Raw genomic sequence first — 11,172 nt, 5'->3', positions numbered from 1 at the left:
GAAGAAGGGAGCCCCAAAAAAGAAGGCATCTCGAAGCGGCAGCGCACCTCTGCTGCCTCGCGAAGTACCATCCTCCCTCTCCGTGCCACTCTCCTTCGAGGAAAGAAAGCGCGCGCGCGCAGCTCAGAGGCGCGCTCCACTTGCGTGAGTACCTGGACTGGCGCCCTTCGCGACGCACACCTTACAGCGAGACTGGCCAGGTGGGACGGCCTGGTTCCGACATCCCAGGCGGAGCCCCGAAGCGACCGACCGCGCTTGCAGCTTGCTGCCGTTCCTCTCCAGAGGCTCTCTCGCCCCATACCTACCTGTGGAGCTTCCAACTAAAGCACCGCAACAGGTCGGCCTACCCTCCCCCCAGTTCCCCTCGCGGCTCACTCGGCTCGACGGCGGAAAAAAGGCGTCCGCCAACCCCGCGGCATTCTGTGGCCGACGTCCGTCTTCGAGGTACCTTGTGGTTACCGTGGCTCTGGTGCTGCCGTGTTTTGAGGCGGAGGCACGTCCTCCTAGAGTGCGACGACGATGGCGTGTTCCGCGGTGACCCTGTCCGTGGCGACGATCGCGGCCGTTCTGGCCCTGGCCTGCCTGGCCATCTCGTTCGGAACGGATAACTGGCTGGAGACGCGGGTGAACAGGACGGCCATCCGGACGCAGCTACAGAGGGACACCGACGAGTATCGGGCGTACGAGACGAAGCCGGAGTACTTCAGTCGGGACCAGGGGCTCTTCAGGCTCTGCTTCCCCGACAAGAAGCCCAAAGGAGGTGAGTGAGCGGACGGTTCGGGACGTGTGTCATGGCGGCGCGGCCCTGCTCCTTGGCGGCTTTCTCCGACGACGGCGCCATGACGGCCGCCACGCGCACGCGTCTTGTGCGCGACTCTACTACGAGGAGGAATCTCGGCTTCCTCTCTGCGGGCCGTCTGGGAGTTGGGGGCAGATCAGAAGACGGTCGCGATGTCGCCTTCTGGGAAGGTCCACAACTCGGAGAGTTAGAAGACACGCGCGACACGTCTCAGACCCAGTTCGCCTGCCAAATGTGTGTTTACCTTTTTACTTGCCGCTTTTTTTTCCCACTTTTTGGCAGGTAGGTGTTTTATCTGTGTTTGAAACTAACAACAGCTACAAAACAAAAAGGGGGATGTGTACAACGAAAAGGAGGGGATGAACTGGACACATCATCTGAGAATCTTCGATGAGAAATAGTGCCCCACCGACAACATCTTATAGATTGCAGTGTGTTTTGCTCCCTCCCCTCCCCACCCCCCACCCTTTCCCTTCAGGCCGTTCGTTTTAAACACCTGTACCGAAAGACGCGGCGAATGAAGGAGATGTCACTCCCCTCTCAAAAGTGTTTGCATAGGTGTGTACGAAGCACAATTCAACTGTTTTCCCCGCTTCCTCCATCAAAGGCATTACAAGACAGTTTCGAAAATGCCCACACTTTTATCTACTGCTCTTTTTCTTTTTAATTAACAGTATCTCGCAAGTACGATTACATTACCCAAGTGAGAAGGAATGTAAGAGTGACACGCCCCAGTAACGAGTCTGAGAAAACAATACTTCAGCTCGAAAAGGCAGTGAAGCGGAGACTACCCATGGCCTCTGGTTTGGAATGTGCTTTGACTGCGCAGTGGGTTCTCATTCGTATTGAAGAGTGCCTTAGATGTTCAATCATTTCGAGCGAAGCGGAATACGAACGGCGAATGTGCCAGTAGTAGATTTCATTCAGCTTAGGACACCAATTGACTGTACCTGTCCTCAGGATACAGGCATATTCATACGCCGAGTAAAATAAAATTCGGTACTTTCTAAATGACGCCAGCATATGTCAGTGTCGACCAATGAGCATTTGTCACCATTACTTCAGTTTATTGGACACCTTCGCGCGCTGCCTTTTTTTTTACTGCGTTTGCTGGCGACACACGGTAACGAGTTAGTATGGCATTCGTCGGCCGTCTTCCAATGTAACTCGTAGTCGCGTCTGACGTAATCCCCCACAACGGGTATAGTCAAACGTGGACAAACGCTGCTGTACGCGTGGCCTTCGAGGCTAATGACGGCCGTCTTCAGACACTCCTAGCGTCACACGTCAGCAGTGCGGTGCTCGAGACGACACCTGCGCGCGCGCGAAATTCCAGAGGTGTCAAGGCGTGACATTCAGTTTACCGACGCTTCGTAGGCAACAAAGGCCGCAGCGTGAAAGTTGTGACTTCACCTACCAAAGGCCAGGTCTGGCCACGGCTCCCGGCCGAACGTCGACGCCCATTACGTGCCTGTCCAATGAGCGTCCCGCCCCGGCCTACGGTAAAGATGACGTAGCAAATCCCCAAACTACAGCCTTTTATCTATGCTCGTTAACCGGCTGTGCGAGGCTTTTTTTAATGTTTTTTAGGTGAACACAAGTATAGCAGGTGTGTATTAGGCGTGTACGCGACATGTCGGATTATTGCGCGGGTGTGACGAAGCAGACACGGCCGCGGCCACACCACTACTACATGACACAAAAGGCAGTCTGGAGACGGTGTGTGATGTGCGAAATGTGTGACTAAAGGCTCTTCGCAAAATCCGCAAGGCTGCGCCTGCCGTCGGCGACAGCAGCCCGCGCGCGGCCTTGCCGCCCGCTGCGCCGGTCCCTTCCTGGTCCCGGCGGAAGGCAGGAATGCGGCAATGCAGCACCGCCCCGAGCCGTCACAGCGGCAACAAACGACCGCCGTCGCCGCCGTGGCCGGTGCTGGCCGCGGGGGGGTTGGGTTCGCCCGAGGGACCGGGGCCCCTCCCCTCTGTGCCGGCGTCCCCGTGACTCGTAATGTCTACCAGGAACAGCGATGACCTGACCGCGCTTTTTTGGGCTGCGGTGCAGCCGCGTCGGGCGTCTGCCACCGACAAGGCAGACGGCAGACGCTGGGAGTTTTCGCAGACCGCGTTTTCGCCTCCGCTAAGCCCTCCGCGACGAAAAAGCCGCTGCTGCGCCTGCTCGCCGATGGCCTTGACTGTAGAGCTCCAGGAATCATAGCGGATTGCGGAGGGCGTTACGGGACGGAAAAAAACGATCTACGAAAACTACCTAATGGCACATCCACACTGGAAGCGGATCCGCGTCCACAAAGCGGTCGCGAACGCGGTTGTAGTAAGATTCAACACAATTGCACGCGTATTTGATGTCATCACATGCGCGTGCAATTGTACTGGATCTTTATACAAACGCGTTCGCGACCGTTTTGCGAACTCGGATCCGCTTCCAGTGTGAATGCGCCATAATAGTTGAGCCATCTACGTGCTGGTATGACGCTAGCACTAGTGCTCAAGCCCGTGCTTTGTGTTGACCTCCTTTAAGTGACGCTGGAACATTCAGCACGATTTCGGGTGGAGACGCCGGGGCGACTGCGACCAACGTGGCAGGCGGTGTCTAGACCCTCGTCGAAAATTGCTGTCGCCTACGAGCCACTTGGGCCAGTGTCGGTAGGGAGAATCCCGCCCGCGCTTCGAACGAACTTGGACACCATCATCGGGGCCATCTAGGGGACGCCAGATGACGACACCACTAACTAGCGAAAGTTGCAGGTTGCAAGTTGCTTTGACGTCACGTCAGTGGCCATTGCTGTGAGCTTGTTGCTGATGCGTACGTTTTGAAGCAATGCATTTCGCGCAAGAACAAGGAGAAATGACCACAAGTGTAGCCGATGCTACGTACCGATTGGACCAGTCAAACAGCGTCAAAAGTACAACGTCATTGTGTTCGGTGTTCGTCAGCTTTCTGTGCGTGTTGGAACCCCGGCTAAGGAGCTCCCAACTTTTCGACCTTGAGGAAATCCGGCCCCTGCCTCGAATGACAGCTCAGGAGCCCGTCTCGGTCTCGTCGTTGATGCAATAAAACGGTGCAGGATCCTACAAACCCTGTAGACAGTAGTAGTATGGTAGAGAAAAGAAAGCTCGGAACCTTTTCGACAATAATGTGGAGGGAGCGTTTCATCCGCTAAAATAAGACAAGAAAATCGCTTTACCAAGGGGCAGGGAAGGTTGAGGAAATCTTCGAGCTTGGGAAATCATCGAGGGTATGCTCTCGAGAACCCCTAGGTTGCCAGGAACCGAGTTTGAGAACCTATGGTCTAAGACAGCATAGAGCAGTGCTCAATTTACGCACGATAGAACAAAGAAATTGGACGGACACACCGAACACGATATCTACATTTTGAAAGATGTCGTGTTCTGTGATCTGCCCTATTTGTTTATCATTTCGTGTATAAATTGAATCTTGCCAGCACGCTCGGGTTTTGAGAAGAGTAGTGAGTGTCTTCTGATTTTCGATTTTAGTGTGTGTTCCTGGTCGTATACCTACGAGTCCTGACAGTGCTTTGACTTAAGTTATGATGAAACGAAATATATGGGCCACCACAGGGGTCACAAATTTTTAATAGCCTTTTCGTTCGCTTTCGGCTACTTACAGCCGGGTAACGATGACGTCTTTCCAGAACTTCCATCGGACAAATCAAGCTGATACAAAAATGCAGCGTCACGACGTTAGCCATTTTTCTTTGCGTGTGTTATCTTTGGCTAAGTCAATTAAGCGCAATAAATGCACAGTGACCTTGCACTTTTAGTATGTTTGTTCGTACTTGTAAGTTGTATGTGACCCTTTCACTCCGCTTTGACTTGAATGAAGTATAAATGAAAGAACCTGTATTTATGTATATTTTTTTCTGTTAGCTGTTAAAACTGAGCGCTCTAGACGGCACTAACTGGCGCCTGATCGCAAGGATTGAGCCGTATCCATCCATCAATTCAGGCTACAGTTTTCACACCATTGGCCAAATCACGTCTCTTTACATGATAGACGTTAAGCATCCTTTCGTGACTAACGAACTTCCTGTTTGGATGCACCCGTACAGACATCTTCATCTGCGAGATGGCACTATTCAGACCATCGTGGCTGTTGTTTTTTTTTTCTTTATTATCGAATTACGCCAACAGCCGCCTTTTAAAGGGGAAAGGGGGGGGGGGGGGGGGGGGGGGGGCTGGCTGCCGAGCGAGGCGAGCCTTTTAACAGCGGAACTTGTTAAATGGAATTAGCCAGGGTCAGGGTAATCTGCGAAATCGGATAACTTTCCATGTGCGATTTCTTCTACACAGGAGTGTGAGAGAACTGTACATTTTGTCGTTGAAGATTTCGGGGCTGTTGTCTACCTATCAACCAAAAATCATAAGTACAGATATCAATGATTGTGCACAATCCAACTGCGGATCTGGATATACTTTCTCCTAGGGCGACCACAAAAAAGAAGCACGCAATAACTGTCGGTTATTATTATGGGGTCGTTGCACGTGTTTGCTTCACCATATTCGTCGGAGGCCATTTTATTTGCTCTAATACACGAGTAACCATTTGTATATATATATATATATATTAGACACATTTGTTTTGTCCCTTAGATCTGCTATCCGGGAGGAGTCATGAAGGTCATTTTTTGCTAATACAAAACAATCCGTAAAAAAAAAAAAAAAAAAAAAAAAAACTGTTTTTAATTTTATACTAGCACTGCTACTCTTCCCCGTGGACCACTCTTAAGTTAACTTCCCTGGTCGGTACACATTTTTGAACGATCAGACTATTGGCGTTGTCCGAAGTCCAACAGGTTGAATCCACGCCATCAAAACGTGAATATGTTTGGGCACTTCGATATTTCGTTCGGGGCTCTATTCGTACCCGCAGCTAATGAAACAGTGCTGACCTCTCGTCTCATCAGTCAGCACTCCAAGCGAGGAGTACGTTGGATATCCCACCTTGCATGGGTACAAAATGGTTTTTAATTTATTAGATGACATATAAAAATAAATACGCAAAAGTAACTTCGGTAGAATATTCGATGATAGTAGTGCAACTTATGGCTCCCAGGTCAACTATTTGATCTGGTAACGAACGAGTCAATATTGATACGCTCTTCTCATTCTTCTCCTTCGATATTAGTAATGTGAACGAAATAAAATGTACCACAAAACGGTTTTACTTAGTAAAAAATAAACACTTTAAACTGCTCTCGTCTACTTAATTACAATACCGAGTACCCGGTGTAGAATTATCACCCTCTTAACGATAATACTAATGGAAAAGTGAGAAGCACGTGGCCATATTTACTCGTTGATTATCTAATTAACTAATTATCCTACGACTTTAATAGCTTGCCTAAGAATCCCCATATAGAATATGTTAGCGAAGCTACCTTTAAAGGTGTGTACGTGTGTGTAAATCACGGGATGAAATCACGTACAGTTCGTAATAGGTAAAAGCGACGTCGGCGTCGCAGGCGACAGACATGTCTGGAGAAACTTTTGTGTGGACTGTTCAAAGAAGCGACGTCATGGACTGGCCACATGCGCGCTGTTGCTTCATATCCGCAAATTGCGAAAGTGCTGGATTGTGCTGTCGACGTTCAATAGCCGTTTCTTTGAAATGCCGTCTCGTTTCAACGGCGTGGGCCCAATGAATCTAACCCGCTTTAAATAAATCGCAAAATTCAAGACCCGCACGCCTACGGCCACTGTAACCTATACCGTGGAAAGTGGGGCTAGGTGATGGATTTGCTACGCGAAAATATTGATGGAAACGATGGCCTCGTTTAAAAGTGTCAAAACCTAAATTTTTCCAATAGCAGTAGGGAGTCCAGGCTTCTCTTTTTTTTTAATTTTAGTGAAAAAACAAAGAAAGAAAGAAAAACGTTCTTGTGGATTATTGGACGTTTGATTGGACAAAAGAGGGAATGACAACAACTTTCTTTCCTTTTTTTTTCCTTTTCGTTAGACGAAACGTTTTAACGGCCCACAAAGTATTCTTACTTTGGCTTGAAGAAGGCTTCACCCTTTTGAGTAATCGAAAACTCTTAATTTTTCATTTGTATATTCTTGACAGGTGTCTTTCCTTCTATATTTTAACAAAACACAAATCTACCCCCTAACCTCGCTTTCATTATGAATTATTGAATCATAGCTCGAAAAAATGAGTTTTGGTGCTGATGTATTTAAAGTGGGTTAGAGCCATTGAACCCAGGCTTTGCATACGCTGTGCGACATGTTGCAAGTTTCGACTCGAAAAACAGGGTCCCTTGTACAATCTCCACCAGTACGAAAGGCCCATTTGACGAGGTAGTTACCGTTTTCTGTGCTGAGCTCGCTTCGACCAGGCCGACGCCATTTGGAATTTCGTCGTTGTCACAGCGAGATCGAGCGCTGATTGGACGCGAGCGCCGCGTCAGCGTTCGGCTGGGCGTCGCGTCCAATCAGCGCGTCGAAAGGCGCTCGGCTTCGGGATCGGGTCTAATGGCCGAGTTGACGCCATCCGACTGTGACAACGTTGCACGGGGGAAAAGAAGGATCTTTTTCTTTTTTTCTTAAAAAGAAAGTTGCTCTGGTCAAAGTGTGCTTAGCACGCGTACATTGCCTGGAGGAGCGGGTCTTTCATACTGGTGAAGACTGTACTTGTAGTGGCTTTCGGAAGCGCCCTAGAAGGGCACAGCCGGAACGCCGATAAGTGTGTGCATACGGCGGTCGAGCGACTTCGTTGAGGCGGTGTTCATTCGGGCAAATCCTGACCGACGGGACGGTCCCTGATTCCGAAAAGCGCCTAGCATCCATTAGATGTAATGAGGTTCGAGACGCAGACCGTCGTCCGAAGCGCACAATCCTGCAGCGTGTGCTCACCGCGTGCACTTTGGCGGGACCAATGTTCGTCTCCATCTGCGCAAACGCCAAAAATGGCAATGGTCAGCACCGCGCCTTGTCGGAGTTTTCTTCTAAATGTGCCTCAAGGAGATCCTGTCATGCATGTTTCTGCTTCCCGGAGGGGGACAAACAATTCCCAACGTAACGCCCCTCCTAGCACCTTGAAATATTTCATCGGCACTTCTCCTCGCGCTTAGCTAAAAATGGATTAGAGACTTGTTTACATATTTTTGTAATAGTCCTAGAAGACGACCGACTGCCTCGTTTGTTTATAATAGCATTACAGAGGAACCTCGCTAAATCACCACCTTGGTGTTTTTTGACTAGCAGTTGTGGAATTATACAAGCTCGTAAGGCCTGCCACGACGGAGCGACAGAAATTTGCTTGGGAGGCAAGAAGACGGCGTGTGTTCGCATACGCGAAAAGGGCCAATTATGGTAAGCTAACCGAATCCATGCGAAAGTGATCCAGAGGTACGAAACTCTGCTGGCCGCACCATCGAATATACTTTTTTACCCCTGGATGGAGCAGCCTTGTCCGAATGGTCTTCTGTATCCTTGTTACGGTGGAACTGACCTGATGATATGCCCAGTGGTAATCCAGAGACCCAAGATTAGCCCGGCCGCATCGTTGTGTATCCACCGGACCCGGAAGGGCATTGAAGGGTGCGCCCACGAAAGCTTCAAGAAAGAGGTTTATTGCACCGCGATCGACAAGACCCGTCCTGTGCTTGACGTCCTGCGCCCAAACTGGCAGCTGATCGGAAGCTGAATCAAATTCAAATTGGGTCTATATGGTTTATCCAGCGGTCAGTTCGTCTGCCTTACACTGGCGATATGACCAGTGCAGAACGACTGGAAGCCTGGATTCCTTAACGTGCATCACACAAATAGACCCTCTTCAAAAGTTCATCAAAGCAGCACTGGCGGTCGCCATATTTTGGGCTAGGTGGCGCGAGTTACCGCCCGTTATAAAGGGTACACCTTTAGCATCCTTTCATCCATCCTTGGGCATTACTTCTCTCGCGAAAGTCCTGTCACATCGAGCGTATACAAAAACCTGCCTGCAGCAGACACGGTCCAAGCATGCATATATAAAAGTATTCTGTCATCGCGTTTGCTGCGAACGCTATGTCTCTTGTATGACGTATTAGCGGCTTTAAAATTGGTCTAGCCGTTAGTATTGCTTCCAGCGAACTTGGAAATGTCAGCTTGGAGGCTAAGGGAGCGTAGACCAGGGTCGTGGGTTGTCGGACGTGGTAACGAGGCACCTCGTTCCACGTTGTTATCGCCTTCGGGTTATATTCTGTCTACAGATAGCGCGGTGTAATTAGTCAGACGCCCATTTTTTTTTATAACATCGAGGGGTGCGACCATGTCTGCGCCTGTAAACAAAAATAATATTTATTTAATTATTATTTATTGGTCGTTTCCCGCGATATTCTGCAGTTGTGCTGCGCTGCCGGGAGCATGGGACGGGTAGAATACTTGCAAAATTTAGCGATCGAAAAACAGATGCAAAAAACGTAGGCGAAAATGTATTTAATTAGAAATCCGATTACACTTTCGACGAAAGCATTTAAATACAAGATTAAAATGGCAATGTTTTAGCATGTTAAAATTATTTTACAAATACATTTTGTTTCCATTGTTTGACACTTTCGACTTAAACGTAACCCAGGTAAAAAAAAGTGCCAAAAAAGAAAAAAAAAACACCAAGAATCAAACGCATAAAAAAACAATTCAGGTCTTTAAAAAAATGTCATAAGATTGGCGGTCACAACACCAGTAATAAACGGTGCACTTTATGTGAGCTTAATTTCAAAATGTCAGTCGAAACAACAAACCATTTTCAAACGTTTCGCTAACGCGCCCGTCTTTAAAAAAAAAACTTATTCACATAACCAAATAAGTCAATAATTGTACCCATTACCAAGCCCATTAATACCTTGTTTTTCCTTTCTTTTTTTTCTTCTTCGAGCGTTTTTTTGGCGTGCGTGCGTGCGTGCGTCCGTGTGTGTTTGTGTGTTTTGGTTAGAGATAAGTGAATGTAGAAAGACAACGAGCTCCAAGACCATGCTTTTTTGGGGGGCTGTCTGATTGCCCATGTCGTGTCCTAGTGTCGGATAGGATGTGACATGTTGAGCTGGATCGATAGGCGCTTTTCGGTAGCTACGTCGTACAGACAGGAAGTTCTTGATGGGCACGCGGAATGGTTGCCTCATGGGCAACTGCAGCAGGTTTGGAAAGTTCGTGGCTGCCGCCGTTTCAACGAGGAAGGAAAAAATCGAACGTTCACTCGTTTGTTCATTTACCGGAAGGGGGGGGGGGGGGGGGGGGGGTGGGGGGGGGGGGGATTCCAACGTGTTCAAGCCTCCTTCGGTAACGTCGCAATCCGAAGGATCGTCACATCTTTCAATCGCCGGGGCAGTGGAGTACCGTGCCTCGAAAGTATGTCGACTCGATGCCTCTCTGGAGATCGCGGCCGCCATCTTGTGAAAGTCGACCGCGACGATACCGGCGGATTAACCTCCGGTCGTCGTCCTCCCCGCCCCCCGTGGACTTATTGCGACGTCAACGACCTTTTGCCGCCATCGATTGCGTCCGGGGATATGTCTTTTCGAAAAGGAGATGATTCTGCGGCAGGAAAAGATGAGCGATTGCGTACATTCTTCCGAACACGTCGCCTTCTGTCTGCGAACAGGCAGAGCGGATTCGTCGATGAAGACCTCTCTCTCGTCTTTCTTCGGAGGGAGGGGGGAAGGGGGGGGGGGGGGGGGGCGGCAAATTTTTTGAGCAAATACGGCGGCCCGCGGTTGACAGCCCACGGAACTAATGAATTTTCGTTGCGGGTTTTTAGGCGAACGAGGCGAACAAAGGGGTTTTCCCATCGGAACCTCGACGAAGTCCTTTTTTTTTTTCGCCACCGGATTCCGTGGCGGGAACGTGATCACTCAAGAGTCGAGAGAGAGAAAGAGAGATGGTTTTCAATAAGAGCTTAACGTCTCCGAACCAGACGCTCGGGACGCAGTAGACTCAGGCTGTATGCGTACAACTTTGGGCGTCTGACTTGCATCGGTGTTCAGCGAGGAGTTGCTGATGTCTTACTGCAGTAAGACATCAGACAGTCTTTAGAGACACTGTCCGAGGAGTTTCTTGTACGAAGGTCTCGCATGGGTCGTACACCAGACCTGTCTCGTTGGCATGCGAAGCGAACGTGTGCTTCGAAGGAGCCGTGCTCACTGGGTGATTCTCGCGTCCCGTCTCGCAGCGGATACCGCGTCTTCGGTGTATACGATGTATGGGCGGTGGTGTGGCAGGCGGCTTTAAAAGCCGGCTGAAGAGCCGTGCACGCGAAAGAGGCGATGAACATCCGCGCTGTTGGCTCGTCGCTCGTGTGTGCGGCCAAGAGCGTCGCCGTACAGGTCGGCCTACCTTGGTTCATAAAACGCGATCTCTGTGACG

The 11,172-nt window shown here is 49.7% G+C and overlaps 1 protein-coding gene across 1 annotated transcript in view; it reads left to right on the top strand.

Moving 5' to 3' along the window:
- The first annotated feature begins 169 nt into the window (after positions 1 to 169).
- The window catches only part of LOC8050797 (transmembrane protein 114), a 66,529-nt gene continuing 55,526 nt past the window's right edge, over positions 170 to 11,172 (top strand). Inside the window, exon 1 of the mRNA XM_029970687.4 lies at positions 170 to 760. Within this exon, the coding sequence (XP_029826547.1) occupies positions 520 to 760 (241 nt within the window). The 5' untranslated portion in view covers positions 170 to 519. The remainder of the gene's footprint in view (positions 761 to 11,172) is intronic.

The sequence above is a fragment of the Ixodes scapularis genome, unplaced genomic scaffold (genome assembly GCF_016920785.2).
Source record: "Ixodes scapularis isolate PalLabHiFi unplaced genomic scaffold, ASM1692078v2 PGA_scaffold6__148_contigs__length_123643588, whole genome shotgun sequence".
Classification (NCBI taxonomy): Eukaryota; Metazoa; Arthropoda; class Arachnida; order Ixodida; family Ixodidae; genus Ixodes; species Ixodes scapularis.
The sequence above is the reverse complement of the archived record's forward strand: the minus strand, read 5'-3'. Positions and strand labels throughout refer to the sequence as shown.